The sequence below is a fragment of the Mesoplodon mirus genome (genome assembly GCF_964341445.2).
Source record: "Mesoplodon mirus genome assembly, chromosome: X".
Classification (NCBI taxonomy): Eukaryota; Metazoa; Chordata; class Mammalia; order Artiodactyla; family Ziphiidae; genus Mesoplodon; species Mesoplodon mirus.
Window position 1 is genome coordinate 50,579,898 of NC_138981.1, and position 25,308 is coordinate 50,605,205.

General features: G+C 39.3%; 1 protein-coding gene across 1 annotated transcript in view; it reads left to right on the forward strand.

The window, feature by feature from the left end:
* LOC309796175 (uncharacterized protein) overlaps window positions 1–25,308 on the forward strand; it is a gene marked incomplete at its 5' end in the record, with an annotated part of 165,816 nt that overhangs the window by 110,936 nt on the left and 29,572 nt on the right. The window contains one exon of the mRNA XM_082609233.1: window positions 17,484–17,603. Coding sequence (XP_082465359.1) covers window positions 17,484–17,603 — 120 coding nt within the window. The remainder of the gene's footprint in view (window positions 1–17,483; window positions 17,604–25,308) is intronic.

The following is a 25,308-nucleotide window of genomic DNA, read 5'->3' on the forward strand; positions in this document are numbered from 1 at the left end:
CAGGCAGAGTAAGTATCCATTTTTGTTTTCTTTCCAAAGACAGGGTCCTGAGAGGGCAGACTCTGAGAACCTAAGACAAATCAGTTTATCACTGTACTTCTCAGGAATAAGGCTGCCTACTTTATTCTGTACAGGTGGGGCCCCTGCCTTGGAAGAGAATTTGTATAGATAGCTAGCTTAGGCAAACATATAGAATGCATGGACTCTTTATATTGTATGGAAATCCAGCTAACTCATTTAACAGAGAACCAAAAATTGGATCTATGGTATGAGGTTGGGTCTGTATAGTATATTGAAATTATGTTTGTTGTTATGTAACAGTGAAATTGGGGGATAAAAATGGTAAAACAGGAGTTTTATGTTAAGAATTTTCTATATAGTGCACGTTGATTTTTTTCTCACTTTAGAGAAATTGGAACAGAGTACTAATAAATTCAGTTAAGAGATTAAATTTTGACTCAAACTATACCATGTATCAAAGATAATATGGTCAATATAACCCAGCCAGTAAAATTATTTTTATTTGTTATATTATGATACAGGAAATATTTTTCCTTTGTTGCTTCTTCCCATATCTAGAGTTGCACTATTACAATTAATTTTATAGAGAGCTATATATGTGATCAATTGCCTCAAGATGTTTAGCCATCATTAATTCTGTTGGATGTCTGGCTACACACTGGGTAATGCAAGAGACAACAATCTTATAAAATAGGATATAAGTAATACAGTTAGTAACATCAATAAGGTTATAGTACAGCAGAGAAATTATGAACACTTTCAAAACAACAAAGAGAGGACAAATTAAAACAATGTATAGCTAGTTGTAATCTGGATCACAATAAGCCATCAAATCCAGAGGGAAGCCAGCTGGAGAAGTCAAATTCTGGAGGGATTAGGTAAAGAGAAGAAGATAAGTGTTTCATATCTGTTTATAAAGGTATAATTTATCACCTTGCTGTAGGTCATAGTTAACATAAGAGGTAAGGTTTTCTGGAAAGCAAATATTAAAAGACAGTAATATTTCAGACCAAAAGTCATAAATTGTAATTCATATTTATCAGTTCTTTCAGTCCATGTAATTAAATTTTGTTGGTCTGGATGAAGCCATTAAGTTTTCCAATAGTTTTGTAATTTCTTACCCAGTTCAATGGTATGATCTAAAAGTCATCAGAAACCTATAATTTTCAAAAAGTCCTTTTCAAAAATACCTTCTTGAAGATCTTCACTTTTGTTAAAGCATCAGAGTAAAATAATAACTGTCTATAAATGACAAAAGACTTAAAATAGCATAAAGATCTGATTACAATGTAATTGACAAACAGTTATTTCTGTGACATACAATATTTTAAGATAATAACTAGAACTATGACTGATAACATTATACTAGGATAAACCAGATTTTTAGGAATTCCATATAATTTCTAGACTATCTATATTAATGACATTTACCCATGCAATTTGATGATGTTTCCCATTGTAACTTAACATACCAGATAAACTTTATTATTTTAATACCTCTTTGATGTTTCAGGGGCCCTCTGAAGCATCCCAAGGTTAGCTAGAGGTCAAAAGAACTTCATTTAGAATTTGACTTCAGGAAGTATTAAAGATATCAAAAGGTTTTAAAACACTTGGTCAAAATAGGCTCATAGGTCACCATGAAACAATACTTATTCACTCAATCAAAGTGACAAGAAAAGAATTTAAAGGCAAATACTGAAAGTTACAACAGATTACTTAGAAGATAAACTTTACAACCTGTTATTAAAAGTAGATTAATATTTTTTAAAAGAATTCATTCTCTTAAAACAAAGAGCAAACCAATTCTAGTTTTGTACTGGCTTGCTTTTTTTAATGTTATAAAACTTTCTTTCTTTCTTTCTTTTTATTTATTTTTTTTATTAGTTTCTGCTTTATAACAAAGTGAATCAGTTATACATATACATCTGTTCCCATATCCCTTCCCTCTTGCTTCTTCCTCCCTCCCACCCTCCCTATCCCACCCCTCCAGGTGGTCACACTGGCTTACTTTTAATATTAAAATTTATTTACTCAATTAAATTTTCTTCTAATCTTAACTATTCCTGACCATCCACAAAACTCTTGTTTCAGGGTTCTTATCCCACAAACCTTCTATAATTTCCCACTTTACCTTCAAGTTTTGTCCTATGCCCCCCCCCCCTTTTTTTCTCTCCAGGACAAATTTACTCTTTTCCCTTAACAGACTGCATTTCCATTCCTTATATCTTTTTTCCTTTCATACAAAGGTGTTTTCCTTATTAATTTTATTACTTTTAATTACATATATGAGTTAGAATTCTTAACTTTCAAAAACCTTTCCCCTTTTTTTTGTTTGGTTTTATATTCTACCTGAGTTAATTAGGTTCTCTCAAGTCCTTGTGGACTGTACTTACATTTCTGATTTGTAGAGATTGGCAAGACAAATATATTTGCTTTTAACTTCCCAAAGAACTCTGCTACCTAAGTGATATTAAAAGACTGATTTGCCCAACTATATTTTCTTTAATTTGTTTCCTTATATCAGCAAGATTTCTAACTAAACTGGGAATCAAGAATTCTATGTTCAAGAAATTTGGGGTTCAATTTATCATGCCTTTAAAAGTTTGCACAAGGCATTCAACAATGGCCCTCTTTCTGCGTGCACAAGTTAAACCCAGAGCAGATTGCCCTAGGGGCAAAAAAACTCCATTATTGCTTTTATTAGCCCCTTAATATTAGCCACCAGTTTTTACTTCATATTCTCTGGGCTCAAGTAACCCTGTTGGTTTCCTTTAGTATGTTTAATTAATATTGCCTGAGGGGCAGATTTATATGCCTTGTCTTATAATACCAGACAGGGGAATCATTCCCCAGTGAGACATAATGTCTATCCCAAAATACAATTAGGCAAAAGAGATGTAACCATCTTATATAAAGCCCATTCAAATATACAAATTTTTGTAAACTTTCATCTCAATTCTACCAACTCTTATACCTTTAACTTTAGCCTCCATTATGACCCCACCAACAAGTCTTGGTCTTACAAGGAATCCCAGAAACTTTCCTTGTTATCCCCTGGCCATTTTATCTATTTATGTATAAAAGACTTTGGGGTCCCTGTCAACAACAAATTGGCATTTGCCAACTACCTCTACAAGGATTAAATCATGTGCTGCTGCAGCTGCTGATTTTAACACCCCCCTGAAAGGAGTTCAGGGTGGAGAGCAGAAATGAGGCACTCTGTTCTCTGGGAAAAACTAGCAGAACAGGTCTTCAGATAGTTTGATATTTTCAGGAGCCAATTTTATGAGCCCAATTCTTTCACCTCTTCATATATAGAAAAGCACTAAAATCCTTCATGGTGATGACTGCTCCTCGTAACCTTCTGCTAAGAAAAAAATGTGCCTGATTGTATGTACTCCCCTGTCACCAAAATCACATATATACCGATCTTCCCCCCTACCTCTTTGGAGCAGTTCCTCAGAACTATCTGAAATGCTGTCTCCCAGTCTATAGTCTCCATTTTGTTGCAGGAAGGGGGACCCCTTCCAGGGCCCAAGAGTGGGGTCTTATCTAACACTCAGAAATGAATCATCCGAGGAGACACACGTGCTGACAAAGCAAGATATTTTTGGGGAAGGGGCACCCGGGTGGAGAGCAGCAGGGTAAGGGAACCCAGAACTACTCTGCCACATGGCTCGTAGTCTCGGGTTTTATGATAATGGGGTTAGTTTCCAGGCTGTCTCTGGTCAATCATCCTGACTCAGGGTCCTTTCTGGTGACACACACAACCACTCAGCCAAGATGGATTCCAGCGAGGAGGATTCTGGGAGGTTGGTAGGACATGTACACTGGCGTCTCCTTTCTCCTTTTGAACTTTCTTCTGCTTGGCGTTGGCTTGTTCGTTCCACGCTCCTTACCAGGATCTCCTGTCATAAAATAACTCATGCAAATTGTTACTGTCTTTGCCTGGACAGGGTGCGTGGTTTCAGTCAGTGTTTCTCCTAGCAATTTTGACCCAAATAAAACGTGAGTCACAATTCTCATGTGCAATTATTTTAAGTCAACATCCCCAGTGAGGGGTCAAGCCAAGGCACCCAATCCCTTTTGTCAGTCATTAACTTAATTAACCAACCTAACTTTGTTCCAAGCAATTGCTTGTCAGGTACCTCAGTGTAATTTTCTTTAAGCTTTTTAATTTTTAAAAAACTGGGGTAAATAAAGCAGACTTGTTTGGGGCCTTTTAATGTTGGAGGGACCATTTGGGGGACACTTTTGCCATCCAAACTTAGGTTGTGTTTGTTTTGATCCCATCAGTGTCCATTTTATTTATCCCATTTCATAAAAACCATGTAAGATTTCTATCCTGTTGGGACGAGTCACTTTAAAATTTCCACTTTGTTTGGAAGAAGTCGTTTGACCTTCCCCTCAACTTCCTCCAATTCCCTTGTTAATCAACCTAATTAACATTAATTAACCTAGTATTTTTATTAACATCCATAAGACCCATTAAGGGGAATCCAAGACCACAAGTAAGGTTTCCCAGACCATTGTTTGTTTCTTTGTTTGTTTTAATCTAAGGGAGTTCTTAAGCTGTTATATTTTTGCATCCAGATTTTAATTTGGTCTTTCAATAGGTCCCAATAAAACAGCTGTTTATAATGAGAGCTCTCTATAGATTTATCAATTTAGAAGTTTTTCCAATTTAAAGGATCCATAGTCTGGCCATTGATGAGTAGTATCTTAATAGCAACCCAAACCAATAAGATGCAAGATGTGTCCTTACAAGAGAGTGCAAAAAGTACAGTTTTCACAAGGTCCAGAAACTTTACTCCCCAAAATAGTCTAAGAAAGTAAAGGCCTTCATTGTACAGGGGGACACAACGAAGATTGAGATGGAAAAGGTCCCTTATGGGCTGGAATCCCTATGACAAATTTCCCTGAGAGCTGGCATAGCCAAAGAGACTGCTCAGAATCCCTGTCTATTCAACTGGCTGCCAAATCTACACCATATGTGTACCTTCTGGATGGCAAATACCATTCTCTCAAAACACAGAGCAAAACATCTAAGAAGATCTAGTAGAACATTTACATTTCAAAGGCACAGGAAGAGAAATGCAAGCTCCTCCTAGAAAGGATTTTGTTCCTTTAAGGTCAGAATTCTGAAAAGATGTTCCTTTCAAGCCAGCTTTCTCTGTGTACAGAAAATCCAATTTGGGAATGTGAAAAAGAGCCCCATCTTGGCCATTTTTAGCGTTAGATTTTCTTAGTTCCCAATTAAGTAAGTCCTTGCAAGTATAAGTTTCATATATATTGTACATGAACCTGGCTGTGGTGTTAGTTGAAGGCTGGCTCTCTGATGACCCTTGTTTAGGGAAAACGTGAGGCCAGTTTCCTACCTAATCACCCAGTCCAGGCTACTCAGTGTTTTTCAACAGAGCAAATCCCAGTATCTTCCAACTGGGTGAATTTTCCCTGGTGTCTTTTTAACACAATATCTTTCAAATGTGGGGACGGGTAGCTCTTCTTGAAACTAAGTTTAAGGAAAACCTCCTTACAGCAAGTAGTTTGTCCACCATCAAATAAAACTTAGGATCATCAGCCAATAACGGGAGATCTAAGACCCAGGAGAGTTTCACCCAATTTTCTGGACACACCAAGGAGGCAAATGGGCACAAGTGACCCTTGCTGGTACCAAGGCTCTGGACCCTTATACAGTGCAGGCAAAACAGAAGGTACTCTGGGCCCCATTGTGGTTTCCAAAACTGTCAACTGAAACAAAAATACACAATGTAAATGTTGTGAGTTACTGACGACTTTCGACCAGGAGACAGCTTCTCAGACAGCTCTGAGGAACTACTCTGGAAACCTAAGGGAGGAGCCGGGAAATATATGAACTTTTTTGCTGGGAAAAGCACGAGGTCAAGCACAAAAACTTACTGCTAATAACAAATAACAGACATCTCAAGTTAATGATTTTTAGTGTGTTGATACATATGGGAAAATGCAAGGATCTGAGGTCACTGAAATTTTCCCTTAGATATATATCTTAACAATCTAGGGGTCAGTATATCCAAAGCACAAATTGGAAGCATTTTGCTTCCAGTTTTTCTCCATCTTCAATTCCCCTCAGGATACACTGTTTGTGGGTGAATGTAGTGGTTAATGGTTTGATTTTTGTAGAACTGGAATGGCACGTAAATTTTTCTTTCCTTACACTCTTTAAAAATAGGACTTATAGGTCCCAACTAAACCTACTAAATCAGAATGTCTGGGTAAAGATAAGAGGAATCTGTATTTCTAACAATGATTTTAAGTGATTTTTATGATGGGGAAAGTTTAAAGAAAATGAGTATACTGAAAAGAGCGTATGTTTTAGAAAAGTTGTTTTCAACCTCAGCTGAACATTGGAATTATATAGGGATTTTTATTTATTTATTTATTTATTTATTTTTAAAGCACCTTTATTCAGAATAGGCCAAAGCTACAAACAATCCAGATGTCCCTCAGCGGGTGAATGGTTAATTGTGGTATATTCATACCACGGAATACCACTCAGAAATAATATTTCTTTTTTTAAACATCTTTATGGGAGTATAATTGCTTAACAATGGTGTGTTCCTTTCTGTTTTATAACAAAGTGAATCAGTTATACATATATATATATATATATATATATATGTCCCCATATCTCTTCCCCCTTGCGTCTCCCTCCCTCCCACCCTCCCTATACCACCCCTCTATGTGGTCACAAAGCACCTAGCTGATCTCCCTGTGCTATGCGGCTGCTTCCGACTAGCTTTGTATTTTACATTTGGTAGTATATATATGTCCATGCCACTCTCTCGCTTTGTCCCAGCATATCATTCCCCCATCCCGTTTCCTCAAGTCCATTCTCTAGTAGTTCTGTGTCTTTACTCCCGACATGCCCCTAGGTTCTTCATGACTTTTTCTTTTTCTTTTTTTTTTCTTTAGATTGCATACATATATGTTAGAATACAGTATTTGTTTTTCTCTTGCTGACTTACTTCACTCTGTACGACACACTCTAGGTCCATCCACCTCACTACAAATAACTCAATTTCCTTTCTTTTTATGGCTGAGTAATATTCCATTGTATATATGTGCCACATCTTCTTTATCCATTCATCTGTTGATGGAAACCTAGGTTGCTTCCATATCCTGGGTATTGTAAATAGAGCTGCAATGAACATTTTGGTACATGACTCTTTGAATTATCGTTTTCTCAGGGTATATGTACAGTAGTGGGATTCCTGGGTCGTATCGTAGTTCTATTTGTAGTTTTTTAAGGAACCTCCATACTGTTCTCCATAGTGGCTGTATCAACTTATATTCCCACCGACAGTGCCAGACGGTTCCCTTTTCTCTACACCCTCTCCTGCATTTATTGTTTCTAGATTTTTAAAAACATCTTTATTAGAGTAAAACTGCTTTAAAGTGGTGTGTTACTTTCTGCTTTACAACAAAGTGAATCAGTTACACATATACATATGTTCTCATATCTCTTCCCACTTGCATCTCCATCACTCTCACCCTTCCTATCCCACCCATCTAGGTGGTCACAAAGCACCTAGCTGATCACCCTGTGCCATGCGGCTGCTTCCCACTAGCTATACACCCTATGTATGCTAGTGTATATATCTCCATGCCACTCTCTCACTTTGTCACAGCTTACCCTTCCCCCTCCCCATATATTCAAGTCCATGCTCTAATAGGTCTGTGTCATTATTCCCGAACTACCCCTAGGCTCTTCATGCCATTTCTTTTTAGATTCCATATATATGTGTTAGCATACGGTATTACTTTTTCTCTTTCTGACTTATTTCACTCTGTATGACAGACTCTAGGTCCATCCAAATCACTAAAATAACTCAATTTCATCTCTTTTTATGGCCAAGTAATATTCCATTGTATATATGTGCCACATTTTCTTTATCCATTCATCCGATGATAGACACTTAGTTGCTTCCATCTCCTGGCTATTGTACATAGAGCTGCAATGAATATTTTGGTACATGACTCTTTTTTTTTTTAAACATCTTTATTGGAGTATAATTGCTTTAAAATGGTGTGTTACTTTCTGCTTTATAACAAAGTGAATCAGTTATACATATACATATGTTCCCATATCTCTTCCCTCTTGCATCTCCCTCCCTTTCACACTCCCTATCCCACCCCTCCAAGTGGTCAAAAAGAACTGAGCTGATCTCCCTGTGCTATGTGGCTGCTTCCCACTATCTATCTATTTTACGTTTGGGAGTGTATATATGTCCATGCAACTCTCTCACTTTGTCACAGCTTACCCTTCCCCCTCCCCATATCCTCAAGTCCATTCTCTAGTAGGTCTGTGACTTCATTCCCACCTTACCCCTAGGTTCTTCATGACATTTTTCTTCTTAGATTCCATATATATCTATTAGCATATGTATTTGTCTTTCTCTTTCTGACTTACTTCACTCTGTATGACAGACTCTCGGTATATCCACCTCACTACAAATAACTCAGTTTCATTTCTTTTTATGGCTGAGTAATATTCCATTGTATATATGTGCCACATCTTCTTTATCCATTCATCCAATGATGGACACTTAGGTTGTTTCCATCTCCGGGCTATTGTAAATAGAGTTTCAATGAACATTTTGGTACGTGACTCATTTTGAATTATGGTTTTCTCAGGGTATATGCCCAGTTGTGGGACTGCTGGGTCATATGGTAGTTCTATTTGTAGATTTTAAGGAACCTCCATACTGTTCTCCATAGTGGCTGTACCAATTCACATTCCCACCAGCAGTGAAAGAGTGTTCCCTTTTCTCGACACCCTCTCCAGCATTTATTGTTTCTACATTTTTTGATGATGGCCATTCTGACCGGTGTGAGATGATATCTCATTGTAGTTTGGATTTGCATTTCTCTAATGATTAAAGATGTTGAACTTTCTTTCATGTGTTTCTTGGTAGTCTGTATATCTTCTTTGGAGAAATGTCTATTTAGGTCATCTGCCCATTTTTGGATTGCATTCTTTGTTTTTTTGTTATTGAGCTTCATGAGCTACTTGTAATTTTTGGAGATTAATCAGTTGTCAGTTGCTTCATTTGCAAATATTTTCTTCCATTCTGAGGGTTGTCTTTTGGTCTTGTTTATGGTTTCCTTTACTGTGCAAAGCTTTGAAGTTTCATTAGGTCCCATTTGTTTATTTTTGTTTTTACTTCCATTTCTCTAGTAGGTGGGTCAAAAAGGATCTTGCTGTGATTTATGTCACAGAGTGGTCTGCCTAACTTTTCCTCTAAGAGTTGGATAGTTTCTGGCCTTACATTTAGGTCTTTAATCCATTTTGAGTTTATTTTTGTGTATGGTGGTAGGGAGTTTTCTAATCTCATACTTTTACATGTACCTGTCCAGTTTTCCCAGCACCACTTATTGAAGAGGATGCCTTTTCTCCACTGTATATTCTTGCCTCCTTTATCAAAGAGAAGGTGACCAAATGTGCGTGGGTTTATCTCTGCACTTTCTATCCTGTTCCATTGATCTATATATATATATTTTTTGCAAGTACCATACTGTCTTCATTACTGAAGCTTTGTAGTATAGTCTGAAGTCAGGGAGCCTGATTCTTCCTGCTCCATTTTTCGTTCTCAATTTTCCTTTGGCTATTCAGGGTCTTTTGTGTTTCCATAGAAATTCTGAAATTTTTTGTTGTAGTTCTGTGAAAAATGCCAGTGGTTGTTTGATAGGGATTGCATTGAATCTGTAGATTGCTTTGGGTACTAGAGTCATTTTCACAATGTTGATTCTTCCAATCCAAGAACATGGTATATCTCTCCATCTGTTTGTATCATCTTTAATTTCTTTCATCAGTGTCAGATAATTTTCTGCATACAGGTCTTTTGTCTCCTTTGGTAGGTTTATTCCTAGATATTTTATTCCTTTTGTTACAATGGTAAATGGGAGTGCTTTCTTAATTTCAGTTTCAGATTTTTCATCATTAGTGTTTAGGAATGCCAGAGATTTCTGTGCATTAATTTTGTATCCTGCTACTTTACCAATTTCATTGATTAGCTCTTGTATTTTCGGGTAGCATCTTTGGTATTCTCTATGTATAATATCATGTCACCTGCAAACAGTGACAGTTTACTTCTTCTTTTCCAATTTGGTTTCCTTTTATTTCTTTTTCTTCTCTGATTGCTGTGGCTGAAACTTCCAAACTCGGGTTTCCCTGGTGGCGCAGTGGTTGAGAGTCTGCCTGCCGATTCAGGGGACACGGGTTCATGCTCCGGTTTGGGATAATCCCACATGCTGCAGAGCCGCTAGGCCCGTAGGCGATGGCCACTGAGCCTGCGCGTCCGTAGCCTCTGCTCCACCATGGGAGTGGCCACAACAGTGAGAGGCCCGGGTACCGAAAAAAAAAATTCCAAATCTATCTTGAATTATAGTGGTGAGAGTGGGCAACCTTGTCTTGTTCCTGATTTTAGTGGACATGGTCTCAGTTTTTCACCATTGAGGATTATGTTGGCTGTGGGTTTGTCATACATGGCCTTTATTATGTTGAGGAAAGTTCCCTCTATGCCTAGTTTCTGCAGGGTTTTTATCATAAATAGTTGTTAAATTTTGTAGAAAGCTTTCTCTGCATCTATGGAGATGATCATATGGTTTTTCTCCTTCAATTTGTTAATATGGTGTATTTCTTTGATTCATTTGCATGTATTGAAGAATCCTTTCATTCCTGAGATAAACCGCACTTGATCATCATGTATGATCCTTTTAATGTGCTGTTATATTCTGTTTACTAGTATTGTGTTCAGGTTTTTTGCATCAATGTTCATCAGTGATATTGGCCTGTAGTTTTCTTTCTTTGTGACATCTTTGTCTGGTTTTGGTATCAGGGTGATGGTGGCCTCGTAGAATGAGTTTGGGAGTCCTCTGTCCTCTTCTATATTTTGAAAGAATTTGAGAAGAATAGGTGTTAGCTCTTCTCTAAATGTTTGAGAGAGTTCACCTGTGAAGGAATCTGGTCCTTGTCTTTTTTTTTGTTGGAAGATTTTTAATCACAGTCTCAATTTCAGTTCTTGTGATTGGTCTGTTCATATTTTCTATTTCTTCCTGATTCAGTCTTGGCAGGTTGTGCATTTCTAAGAATTTGTCCATTTCTTCCAGGTTGTCCATTTTATTGGCATAGAGTTGCTTGTAGTAATCTCTCATGATCTTTTGTATTTCTGCAGTGTCGGTTGTTATTTCTCCTTTTTCATTTCTAATTCTATTGATTTGAGTCTTTTCCCTTTTTTTCTTGATGAGTCTGGCTATTGGTTTATCAATTTTGTTTATCTTCTCAAAGAACCAGCTTTTAGTTTTATTGATCTTTGCTATCGTTTCCTTCATTTTTTTTCATTTATCTCTGATCTGATCTTTATGATTTCTTTCCTTTTGCTAACTTTAGATATTTTTGTTCTTCTTTCTCTAATTGCTTTAGTTGCAATGTTCGGTTGTTTATTTGAGATGTTTCCTGTTTCTTAAGGTGGGATTGTATTGCTATACACTTCCCTCTTAGATCTGCTTTTGCTGCATCCCATAAGTTTTGGGTAGTCATGTCTCCATTGTCATTTTTTTCTACGTATTTTTTTATTTCCTCTTTGATTTCTTCAGTGATAGCTTCGTTATTAAGTAGTGTGTATTGTTTAGCCTACATGTGTATGTATTTTTTACATATCTTTTCCTGTAATTTATATCTAGTCTCATAGCGTTGTGTTCGGAAAAGATACTTGATATGATTTTAATTTTCTTAAATTTACCAAGGCTTGATTTGTGACCGAAGATATGATCTCTTCTGGAGAATATTCCATGAGCACTTGAGAAAAATGTGTATTCTGATGTATTTGGATGGAATGTCGTATAAATATCCATTAAGTCCATCTTGTTTAATGTATCATTAAAGCTTGTGTTTCCTTCTTTATATTCATTTTGGTTGATCTGTCCATTGGGAAAGTATGCTGTTAAAGTCCCCTACTATGAATATGTTACTGTCGATTTCCCCTTTTACGGCTGTTAGTATTTGCCCTATGTGTTGAGGTGCTCCTATGTTTGGTGCATAAATATTTACAAATGTTATACTTTCTTCTTGGGTTGATCCCTTTGATCATTATGTAATATCCTTTTTTGACTCTTGTAATAGTCTTTGTTTTAAAGTCTATTTTGTCTGATATGAGAATTGCTACTTCAGCTTTCTTTTGATTTCCATTTGCATGGAATATCTTTTTGCATCCCCTCACTTTCACTCTGTATGTGTCCCTAGGTCTGAGGTTGGTCTCTTGTACACAGCATATATACGTGTCTTGTTTTAGTATCCATTTAGCCCGTCTATGTCTCCTCGCTGGAGCCTTTAATCTGTTTACATTTAAGGGAATTATCGATATATTTATTCCTATTACCATTTTCTTAATTGTTTTGGGTTTGTTACTGTAGGTCTTTTCCTTCTCTTGTGTTTCCTGCCTAGAGAATTTCCTTTATCATTTGTTCTAAACCTGCTTTGGTGGTGCTGAATTCTCTTAGCTTTTGCTTGATGTAAAGGTTTTAATTTCTCCATCAAATCTGAATGAGATCCTTGCTGGGTAGAGTAATCTTGGTTGTAGGTTTTTCTCCATCATCATTTTAAATATGTCCTGCCACTCCCTTCTGGCTTGCAGAGTTTTTGCTGAAAGATCAGCTGTTAACCTTATGAGGATTCCCTTTTGTGTTATTTGTTGTTCTTCCCTTGCTATGGTTAATATTTTTTCTTTGTTTTTTAATTTTTGATAGTTTGATTAATATGTGTGTTGGCATGTTTGTCCTTGGATTTATCCTTTAATGGACTCTCTTTTCTTCCTGGACTTGATTAACTATTTCCTTTTCCATATTAGGGAAGTTTTCAAATGTAGTCTCTTCAAATATTGTATCAGTCCCTTTCCTCTTCTCTTTTTCTTCTGGGACCCCTATAATTCGAATGTTGGTGTGTTTAATGTTGTCCCAGAGGTCTCTGAGACTGTCCTCATTTCTTTTCATTGTTTTTTCTTTATTCTGCTCTGCAGTCCTTATTTCTATTATTTTATATTCCAGTTCACTTATCTGTTCTTCTTCCTCAGTTATTCTCCTTTTGATCTCTTCTAGAGAATTTTCAATTTCATATATTGTGTTGTTTATCACTGGTTCTTTGCTCTTTCATTCTTCTAGATCTTTGTTAAACGTTTCTTGTATTTCCTCCATTTTTTTTTCAAGACTTTGGATCATGTTTACTATCATTATTCAGAGTTCTTTTTCAGGAAAACTGCCTATTTCCTCTTCATTTATTAAGTCTGGTGTGTTTTTGCCTTGCTCCTTCATGTGCTGTGTTTTTCTCTCTCTTCCCATTTTGTTTAACTTACTGTGTTTGGAATCTCCTTTTTTCTGCCTGCAGCTTCGTAGTTCCCATTGTTTTTGATGTCTGCCCCCAGTGGCTGAGGTTGGTTCAGTGGGTTGTGGAGGCTTCCTTTTGGAGGGGACTAGTCCCTGTGTTCTAGTGGATACAGCTGAATCTTGTATTTCTTTTGGACAGGTCCACATCTGGTGGTGTGTTTTGTGGTGTCTGTGACCTTATTGTGATTTTCGGCAGCCTCTCTGCTAATGGATTGTGTTGTGTTCCTGTCTTGCTAGTTGTTTGGAATAAGGTGTCCAGCACTGTAGCTTGCTGGTCGTTGAGTAGAGCTGGGTCTTGGCTTTAAGCTGGAGATCTCTGGGAGATTTTCGCCATTTGATATTATATGGAGCTGGGAGGTCTCTTGTGGACCAGTGTCCTGAACTTGGCTCACCCACCTCAGAGGCACAGCCCTGATGCCTGGCTGGAGCACCAAGTGCCTGTGATCCACACGGCTCAGAATAAAATGGAGGGAAAAAAAGAAATAAAGAGAGAAGGAGGTAAAATAAAATAAAATATTTAAAATAAAAAATAAAAACTAATTACCAAAAAAATTTTTAAGTAATAAAAAAAGAAAGAAGATAACAATGAAACCAAAGACAAATCTACCGAAGATAACAAGTTCTAAATACTACCGTAAAACAAAAACAAAAACAAAATGGACAGACAGATCCCTAGGACAAATGTTAAAAGCAAAGCTATACAGACAAAATCACACACAGAATCATACACATACACACTCAAAAAAAGAGAAAAAGGGGAAAATATATATATATATATAGTTGCTCACAAAGTCCATCTCCTCAATTTGGGATGATTCGTTGTCTATTCAGGTATTCCACAGATGCAGGGTACATCATGTTCACTGTGGAGATTTAATCCGATGCTCCTGAGGCTGCTGCGAGAAATTTCCCTTTCTCTTCTCTTTTCGCACAGTCCCTGGTGTTTAACTTTTGGTTTGGACCCGCCTCTGCATGTAGGTCTCCTGAGGGCATCTGTTCTTTGCTCAGACAGGACAGTGTTAAAGGAGCAGCTGATTCAGTGCTCTGGCTCACTCAGGCCGGGGGCAGGGAGGGATATGGAATGTGGGGCGAGCCTGTGGCTACAAAGGCAGGCATGACATTGCACCAGCCTGAGGCATGCTGTGTTTTCTACTGGGGAATTTGTCCCTGGGTCACGGGACCCTGGCAGTGGCAGGCTGCACAGGCTCCCGGGAGGAGAGGTGTGGATAGTGACCTGTGCTTGCTCACAGGCTTCTTGGTGGCTGCAACAGTCTTAGCGTCTCATGTCTGTCTCTGTGGTCCTCGCTGATAGCCGCAGCTCGCACCCATCTCTGGAGCTCCTTCAAGCAACGCTCTTAATCCCCTCTCCTCATGCACCAGGAAACAAAGAGGCAAGAAAAGGTCTCCTGACTGTTCGGCAGCTCCAGACTTTGTCCCAGACTCCCTTCCGGCTAGCTGTGGTACACTACCCCCTTCAGGCTGTGTTTCACAGCCAACCCCAGTCCTCTCCCTGGCATCTAACTGAGGCCCGAGCCTCAGCTCCCAGGCCCCAGCCATCACAGCAGTGAGCAGACAAACCTTTCGGGCTGGTGAGTGCTGGTCGGCACCGATCCTCTGTTCAGGAATCTCTGCACTTTGCCCTCCACACTCCTGTTGCTGTGCTCTCCTCCGTGGCTCCAAAGCTCCCCCCACCCTCTGCCACCCACATTCTTCACCTGGGAAGGGGCTTCATATTGTCTGGAAACCTTTCCTCCTTCACAGCTCCCTCCCTCTGGTGCAGGTCCCGTCCGTATTCTTTTGTCCCTGTTTTTTTTCTTTTTTCTTTTGCCCTACCCAGGTACGTGAGGAGTTTCTTGCCTTTTGGTAGGTCTGAGGTCTTCTGCCAGCGTTCAGTAGGTGTTCTGTAGGAGTTGTTCCATGTGTAGATGTATTTCTGATGTATTTGTGAGGAGGAAGGTGAACTCCATGTCTTGCTCTTCCGCCATCTTGAAGCTGACTCCTATATAGGAACCTTTAAAAAATATATTGGTGCCTGTAATCCACAACCCAAGCCTTCTACACCTATTCTGATTTGATTGGTGTGAGCACTGGTCTAAGCATCTGAATATTTTTAAAAGCCCCCCTTGGTAATTCCCTGGTAGTTCAGTGGTTAGGATTTCATGCTTCCACTGCAGGGGGCAAGGGTTGGATAAGTACTTATCAGCAAAGCTTATAAGTAATTTTAAATCAAATTACTTAATGTATCAGGAGAAAGATAATATTATTACACAAACCATTTTCACTGTGAAATTTCCAACTTATTAATTTTACTGAAGGGAAAGAATGTAATACTGTTATTAATGCTGTGTAACTGTTTTAATTACTTTGTTCCTCTAATCTCCATATTCTCAACTTTGCAAATAAATCCCTCAGGAAATGGATCTCAACTGTTCTACAGACATCATCTTTGCTGGGAATAAGAAGGAAAGCAATTGAGACTTAAAGGAACATGTCAATTCATAAATATACAATTAAATAATTTTATTATTGAGTAAAACAAATACCTAGATGTATGCAGATAGCCAGCAAGTGACTACAAATTTTTAGTAGATTTTCAGTTCATTTTTTTAAACATTTTATTTTATTTTACAGTTGTTATATAACATTCCTTCTTTTAGTAAACAGTCAACAGGTACTCAATTTATGTCAGAAGTTTTACTGAGCTTCCTTTGTCATGCTGTTTTCTATAATTCTTTATCAGGCTTACTCCAATATTTGTTCTTCATAATTCCTTTATCAGTACCTCCTACAGTTGCCCTTAACAGTGTATCTAGCACATATGATAAGTCCCATTCTTTAGCATTCCTCAGTAAGGTTAGGTAAGTTTACTTTTCTCACAATTATGCCCCCTTTTGATAAAATCTGATTTCAGAGGTTTGATATAATTTACATTACATGGCTGATTTCTCTTTGGGATGTTCTTAATTTTCTGTGTATCCAACAAGGCCCAACCAACATATCTAACAAAGTATTGATTAATATTATTACTGGATGAATTTAAAAGAAAATTAGCTTTAGGTGAGTAGCCTTTGAAGATATCATACCAGTTATGTATAGTTAGAGTGGGTTCTTGATTAGCAACAAACAAGTTATCCATCATCCTATAACAACTTTATATAATAAGTTGGTTTGGTTTAGCAGCTTGTTTTTCTAAGTGCTTTACAATTTCAGAGTTATTCTTCAGTTTTATTTTCCAATTGATACCTAATGTATAATCAACATGTGGAGCTTAGAAGGTAAGATATATTATTCCTACACATTAAACCACAGGCAATAAGAATACTTCCATCTTCCCAAGTCATGTTACAAATATAATAAACAAATAGTCTACCAAGTCCATTATCCATTATTGTTTTAATTAAAGATTTTATTTTTCTAGAGCAGTTTTAACCTCACAGTAAAATTAAGAAGGTACAGATATTTCCCATATATCCCGTGCCCCACATGCATACCTTCCCCCATTATTAACATTCCTCACTGGAGTGGTGCATTTGTTACAATTGATTGAACCTACATTGACACATCATAATCGCCTGTCAGCGACAAATTTGCACTTGCCGTCTACCTCTACAAGGATCAAGTTAACCGCTGCAGCTGCTGACCTTCAACACCCCCTGAAAGGAGTTCAGGGTGGAGATCAGGAATGAGGCACTCTGTGCTCTGGGAAAAACTGGCAGAACAGGTCTTCAGATAGATACTTTCAGGTCTTTCAGATAGATATTTTATGAGCCCAATTCTTGCATCTCCTAATATCTAGAAAAGCACTAAAATCCTTCATGGTAATGTCTGTGCCTCGTGACTAGCAGTAACCTTCTGTAAAAAATATGTGTTTGATTACATGTTCTTCCCCTTCACCAAAATCACATATATACTGACCTTCACCCCTACCTCTTTGGAGTAGTTTCTCAGAGCTATCTGAAATGCTGTCTCCCAGGTTATAGTCCTCTTTTTGCCCCAAATAAAACTTAACTCACAACTCTCATGTTGTACATTTTTTTCAGTCAACAGTTATGGTGACCACAGATATGGGACCCAGAGTGGACTTATCTCCTTTACCTGAACTGTACGAGGAACCAGAGCTTGTGCCCGTGTGCCTCCTCAGAGAGTCCAGACGAATTTGGGTAAGACTCTCCTGGGTCTTGGATCTCCCATATTAGTTGATTATCCTGAGTTTTATTTGTTCATGTATAACAGGTACTGTCCTGCTCCCCCAGTTGAAAGGTACTGGGGAGAGCAGATGAAAGGTACCAGGGAATACCCACCCAGTTGAAACATACTGGGGGGGGGTGGTGATTTGTTGAAAGATACCGAGGAATACCGACCCAGTTGAAAGATACTGATGGGGGGGGGTGGTTGAAAGATACCGGGGTTTGCTCAGTTGTAGGAGACTGAGTGGTCTGGGCTGAGTGGTTATGTAAGAGGCTGATCTGACACTTTTCCTCAGTTTGCCTGCCTTAATAGAATTTGTTGGGATAAAAGTGAAGATATTACATGAGAGCCTTTCTCTGAAGAAAAGGGACAAGACTCCTCCTGGTTGGTTATGACTTTCTCAGAAGACTGAGACATTTATGTGAGTGATGGAAGCAGAGTCCTCATACCGTGAAGTGTTCCCATAGGGAAAACCACTCATTAATTAAAAGACTTGCTAATACAGAGGTCACTATAAGAATTGGCCATTCAGTGATCCAAGCACCTGTGGTGGTCTTAGACCACCAAAGGGAAAAATTGAGACACGTTAAGAGGGCTGAAACCGCTCTAGGGTGACACCTAGAGGAGTTAAGCTGACAAGCAGCACAGTGGCCCACTACACAACTTCATTAGTAAATTTTATCCCCAAGTTCAACTTTAAAATAGGAAATAGAGCCTTTCAAACACAGAAAAAAGGGGCATCAAAAAACCAGCCTCTGACAAACACCCTAGCCAGGTTTATGTACATACAAAACTCATACTTACAAATACCTACTTAATTTGGGAAATTATGCTAAAAGATCTCAACCTGAAACGGCCAAATATTGGTTCTTTTGATATTCGAAAGTTGCTATTTTCTCATGCACAGTTAGAAAAAGCCAGCTGTAAGATCAAACAGACTGAATGGAATGCTTACATTGATTTCTGTCTAGAAGCTTCTAAAATAGGAAATGAGGGGGAGTTGAGGAAGATGGTGAAAGAGAAAGACGTGGAGATCGCCTTCCTCCCCACAGATACATCAGAAATACATCGACACATGGAACTGCTCCTATAGAACACCCACTGAACGCTGGCAGAAGACCTCAGACCTCCCAAAAGGCAAGGAAGTCCCCATGTGAGAACGGAGACCGTGTTTCCACAGAGCTGGAACTCCAGGCTCGGGGTCTCTTCCCTCCGCTGTCACGGAGGTGCCCCAGAGCCCGAGGGGAGGGCGGCCTCACTGAGGCTGCCAGCTCTGGAGGGGCCCCGGCGGCTGAAGCCGTGACATTCGTGGGGACGGCGGGCCAGTTGTTTCAACAAATAACATAAAGACAAAATGGAAAAACAAGGACGTTTGTGCCTGAGATCATGTTGATGCAAAACTAGGGATGGCCACCTTGTCCCAGCCGTGTGGATGAAAGGCTCTTTGTGCTGCAGCCAGGAGTCAGTGCTGTGCCTCTGAGGTGGGAGAGCCAACTTCAGGACACTGGTCCACAAGAGGCCTCCCAGCTCCACATAATATCAAACGGTGAAAAACTCCCAGAGATCTCCATCTCAACACCCGCACCCAGCTTCACTCAACGACCAGCAAGCTACAGTGCTGGACACCCTATGCCAAACAACTAGCAAGACAGGAACACAACCCCACCCATTAGCAGAGAGGCAGCCTAAAATCATAATAAGGCCACAGACACCAAAACACACCACCAGACGTGGACCTGCCCACCAGAAAGACAAGATCCAGCCTCATCTACCAGAACACAGGCACTAGTCCCCTCCACCAGGAAGCCTACACAACCCACTGAACCAAACTTAGCCACTGGGGACAGACACCAAAAACAATGGGAACTACGAACCTGCAGCCTGCAAAAAGAAGACCCCAAACACAGTAAGATAAGCAAAATGAGAAGACAGAGAAAGACACAGCAGATGAAGTAGCAAGATAAAAAAGCACCAGACCTAACAAATGAGGAGGAAATAGGCAGTCTACCTGAAAAAGAATTCAGAATAATGATAGTAAAGATGATCCAAAATCTTGGAAATAGAATGGAGAAAATATAAGTAACGTTTAACAAGGACCTAGAAGAACTAAAGAGCAAACAGAGATGAACAACACAATAACTGAACTTAAAAATTCTCTAGAAGGTGAACTAATTTTGTTTATCTTCTCAAAGAACCAGCTTTTAGTTTTATTGACCGTTGCTATCGTTTCCTTCATTTCTTTTTCATTTATTTCTGATCTGATCTTTATGATTTCTTTCCTTCTGCTAACTTTGGGGGGTTTTTGTTCTTCTTTCTCTTTAGATGCAAGGTTAGGTTGTTTATTTGAGATGTTTCCTGTTTCTTAAGGTAGGATTTTATTGCTATAAACGTCCCTCTTAGAACTGCTTTTGCTGCATCCCATAGGTTTTGGGGTGTCGTGTCTCCATTTTCATTTATTTCTAGGCACTTTTTGATTTCCTCTTTGATTTCTTCAGTGATCACTTCGTTATTAAGTAGTGTATTGTTTAGCCTCCATGTGTTTTTATTTTTTACAGATCTTTTCCTGTAATTGATATCTGGTCTCATAGCGTTGTGGTTGGAAAAGATACTTGATACAATTTCAATTTTCTTAAATTTACCAAGGCTTGATTTGTGACCCATGATATGATCTATCCTGGAGAATGTTCCATGAGCACTTGAGAAAAATGTGTATTCTGTTGTTTTTGGATGGAATGTCCTATAAATATCCATTAAGCCCTTCTTGTTTAATGTATCATTTAAAGCTTGTGTTTCCTTATTTATTTTCATTTTGGATGATCTGTCCATTGGTGAAAGTGGGGTGTTGAAGTCCCCTACTGTGAATGTGTTACTGTCGATTTCCCCTTTTATGGCTGTTAGTATATGCCTTACGTATTGAGGTGCTCCTACGTTGGGTGCATAAATATTTACAATTGTTATGTCTTCTTCTTGGATCGATCCCTTGATCATTATGTAGTAAATTCTTTTTTGGTATACTGCATATTTCCTCTTCATTTCTTAGGTCTGGTGGGTTTTTGCCTTGTTCCTTCATCTGCTGTGTCTTTCTCTGTCTTCTCATTTTGCTTAACTTACTGTGATTGCAGTCTCCTTTTCGCAGGCTGCTGTTTCGTAATTTCCATTGTTTTTGTTGTCTGTCCCCAGTGGCAAAAGTTGTTTCAGTGGTTTGTGTCGGTTTCCTGGTGTAGGGGACTAGTGCCTGTGTTCTGGTGGATGAGGCTGTGTCTTGTCCTACTGGTGGGCAGGTCCACATCTGGAAGTGTGTTTTGAGGTGTCTGTGGCCTTATGATTTTAGGCAGCCTCTGTGCTAATGGATGGGGTTGTTTTCCTGTCTCACTAGTTCTTTGGCATAGGGTGTCTTGCACTGTAGCTTGCTGGTCGTTGAACTGAGTTGGGTCTTGGTTTTGAGATGGAGATCTCTGGGAGATTTCACCGTTTGATAATACATGGAGCTGGGCGGTCTCTGGTGGACCACTTTCCTGAACTTGGCTCTCTCACCTCAGAGGCAGAGCCCTGACTCCTGGCTCCAGCACCAAGAGCCCATCATCCATACAGCTCAGCATAAAAGGGAGAAAAAAAAGAAAGAAAGATAAAGTAAACTGAAATAAAATAGGTATAAAATTAAGAACAAAAATAAGTATTAAAAAAAATTAAGTACTTAAAAAAGAAGGAAAGAACAACCAAACCAAAAAACAAATCCACCAATGATAAAAAGTGTTGAAAACAATACTAAAAAAAGTGGAATTACAAAACCCTAGGACAAATGGTAAAAGCAAAGCTATACAGACAAATCACACAGAAATGCATATGCATACACACTCACAAATAGATAAAGAGGGAAAAAAATATATCTATATTGTTGTTCCCACAGTCCACCTCCTCAATTTGGATCATTCGTTGTCTATTCAGGTTTTCCACAGATGCAGGGTACATCAAGTTGACTGTGGAGATTTAATTTGCTGCTCCTGAGGCTGCTGGGAGAGATTTCCCTTTCTCTTCTTTGTTCGCACAGCTCCTGGGGTTCAGCTTTGGATTTGGCCCTGCCTCTGCGTGTAGGTCGCCTGAGGGCATCTGTTCTTCTCGCAGACAGGACGGGGTTAAAGAAGCAGGTGCTTCTGGGTCTCTGGATCACTCAGGCCAGGGGAAGGGATGGTTACGGTGTGCGGCACGAGCCTGCGGCAGCAGAGGCCACTGTAACATTGCAACAGCATTATGTGCGCTGTGTGTTCTCCTGTGTAAGTTGTCCCTGGACATGGGACCCTGGCATTGCCGGGCTGCACAGGCTCCTGGGAGGGGAGTTGTGGATCATGTCCTGTGCTTGCACACAGGCTTCTTAGTGGCTGCAGCAGCAGCCTTACTGTCTCATGCCCGTGTCTGGGGTCCACGCTGATTGCTGTGGATCTTGCCTGTCTCTGGAGCTCCTTCAAGCAGCGAACTTGTGTGTGTGTGTTTGTGTGTGTGTTTTAACATCTTTAGTAGAGTATAATTGCTTTACAATGGTGTGTCAGTTTCTCCTTTATAACAAAGTGAATCAGTTATACATATACATATGTCCCCATATCTCTTCCCTCTTACATCTCCATGCCTACCACCCTCACTGTCCCACCCCTCTACGTGGTCACAAAGCGCCAAGCTCATCTCCCTGTGCTACAAGCAGAGATCTTAATTCCTTCTCCTCCCACACCAGGGAACAAAGAGGCAAGAAAAAGTCTCTTGCCTCTTTGGCAGTTCCAGACATTTTCCCGGACTCCCTCCCAGCTAGCTGTGGTGCACTAGCCTCCTTCAGGCTGTGTTCATGCAGCCAACCTCAGTCCCCTTCCAGGGATCAGACCGAAGTCAGATCGTCAGCTCCCAACCCCGGCCCACCCCAGCAGGTGAGCAGACAAGCCTCTTGGGCTGTTGAGTGCTGGTGGGTACCAATCCTCTATGCAGCAATCTCACCGCTTTGCCCTCTACACCCTGTTGCTGAGCTCCCCTCGGTGGCTCCAAAGATGCCCCCCTCTGCCACCAGCAGTCTCCACCCACGAAGGGGCTTCCTAGTGTGTGGAAACGTTTCTAACTTCACAGCTCCCTCCCACTCTTGTAGGTCCCGTCCTTATTCTTTTGACTCTGTCTTTTCTTTTGGCCTACCCACATACGTGGGGAGGTTTTTTTTCCTTTTTAGAAGGTCTGCGGTATTCTGCCACCATTCAATATGTGTTCTGTAGGAGTTGTTCCACATGTAGATGTATTTCTGATGTATTTTGTGGGGAGGAAGCTGATCTCCACATCTTACTCTTCCACCAACTTGAAGTTCTTCCCATGACTATTTTTGACTTATGGTTTTCTCAGGGCATATCCCCAGTAGTGCAATTGTGGGGTCATATGGTAGCTCTATATTTAGTTTGTTAAGGAACCTCCATAATTTTCTCAATAGTGGCTGTATCAATTTACATTCCCACCAAGAGTGCAAGAGGGTTCCCTTTTCTCCACAACCACTGCAGCTTTTATTGTTTGTAGATATTTTCATGATGGCCATTCTGACCAGTGTGAGGTGATAGCAAATTGGAGTTTTTATTTACATTCCTCTAATGATTAGTGATGTTCAGCATTCTTTCATGTGTTTGTTGGCAATCTGTATAACTTTTTTGGAGAAATGTCTATTTAGTCCTTCTTCCCATTTTTGAATTGGGTTGTTTGTTCTTTTTGCTATTGCGCTGCATGAGCTGCTTGTATATTTTGGAGATTAATCCTTTGTCAGTTGCTTCATTTGCAAATATTGTCTCCCATTCTGAGGGTTGGCTTTTCATCTTGTTTATGGTTTCCCTTGCTGTGGAAAAGCTTCTAAGTTTCATTACATCCCAGTTGTTTATTTTGTTTTTATTTCCATTTATCCAGGAGGTGGCTCAAAAAGGATCCTGCTGTGATTTAAGTCATGGAGGAGTCTGCCTAGATTTTCCTCTAAGAGCTTGACAGTGTCTGGCCTTACACTTAGGCCTTTAATCCACTTTGAGTTTATCTGTGTGTATGGTGTTATGAAGTGTTCTAATTTCATTCCTTTACATGTAACTGTCCAGACTCCCCAGCAACATTTATTGAAGAGTCTGTCTCTTCTCCATTGTATTCTTGACTCCTTTATGAAAGATAAGGTGACCATATGTGTGGGGGTTTACCTCTGGACTTTCTATCCTATTCCATTGATCTATATTTCTGCTTTTGTGACACTACCATACTGTCTTGATTACTGTAGCTTTGTAGTATAGTCTGAAGTTTGGGAGCCTGATCAATCCAGCTCCATTTTTCTTCGTGAAGATTGCTTTGGCTATTCGGTATCTTTTGTGTTTCCATACAGATTGTGAAATACGTCTTCTACTTCTCTGAAAAATGCCATTGGTAATTTGATAGGTATTGCATTGAATCTGTAGATTGCTTTGGGTAGTATAGTCATTTGCACAATGGTGTTTCTTCGAATCTGAGAACATGGCATATCTCTCCATCTGTTTGTATGATCTTTAATTTCTTTCATCAATGTCTTATAGTTTTCCGCATACAGGTCTTTAGTCACCTTAGGTAGGCTTATTCCAATTTATTTTATTTTTTTGTTGCAATGGTAAATGTGAGTGTTTCATTAAAGTCTCTTTCAAAATTTTCATGATTAGTGTATAGGGATGCAAGAGTTTTCTGTGCAATAATTTTGTATCCTGCTACTTAATCAGATTCATTGATTAGCTCTAGTAGTTTTCTGGTAGCATCTTTAAGGTTCTCTATTTATAGTATCATGTCATCTGCAAACAGTGACAGCTTTACTTCTTTTCCGATTTGGATTATTTTTGTTTCTTTTTCTTCTATGATCTCTGTGGCTAAAACTTCCAAAACTATGTTGAATAATAGTGGTGAGAGTGGACAACCTTGTCTTGTTCCTGATCTTAGAGGAAATGGTTTCAGTTTTTCACCACTGAGAATGATGTCGACTGTGGGTTTCTCATATATGGCCTTTATTATATTGACGTAAGTTCCCTCTATGCCACTTTCTGTAGGGTTTTTAACATAAATGAGTGTTCAATGTTGTTGAAACCTTTTTCTTTTTTTCATAACATCTTCATTGGACTATAATTGCATTAAAATTGTGTTAGTTTCTGCTTTACAACAAACTGAATCAGTTATACATATACATATGTCCCCATATCTCTTCAGTCTTGCATCTCCCTCCCTCCCACCCTCCCTATCCCACCCCTCTAGGTGGTCACAAAGCACAGAGCTGATCTCCCTGTGCTATGCGGCTGCTTCCCACTAGCTATCTATTTTATGTTTCATAGTGTATATAGTCCATGCCACTTTCTCACTTTTGAACAGCTGACCCTTACCCCTCCCCATATCCTCAAGTCCATTCTCTAGTAGGTCTGAGTCTTTATTCCAGTCTTGCTTCTAGGTTCTTCATGACCACTTTTTTTTTCCCTTACATTCCATATATATGTGTTAGTATACGGTATTTGTTTTTCTCTTTCTCACTTACTTCACTCTGAATGACAGACCCAAGTCCACCACCTCACTACAAATAACTCAATTTCGTTTCTCTTTATGGCTGAGTAATATTCCATTGTATATATGTGCCACATCTTCTTTAGCCTTTCATCTGTTGATGGACATGTAGGTTGCTTCCAT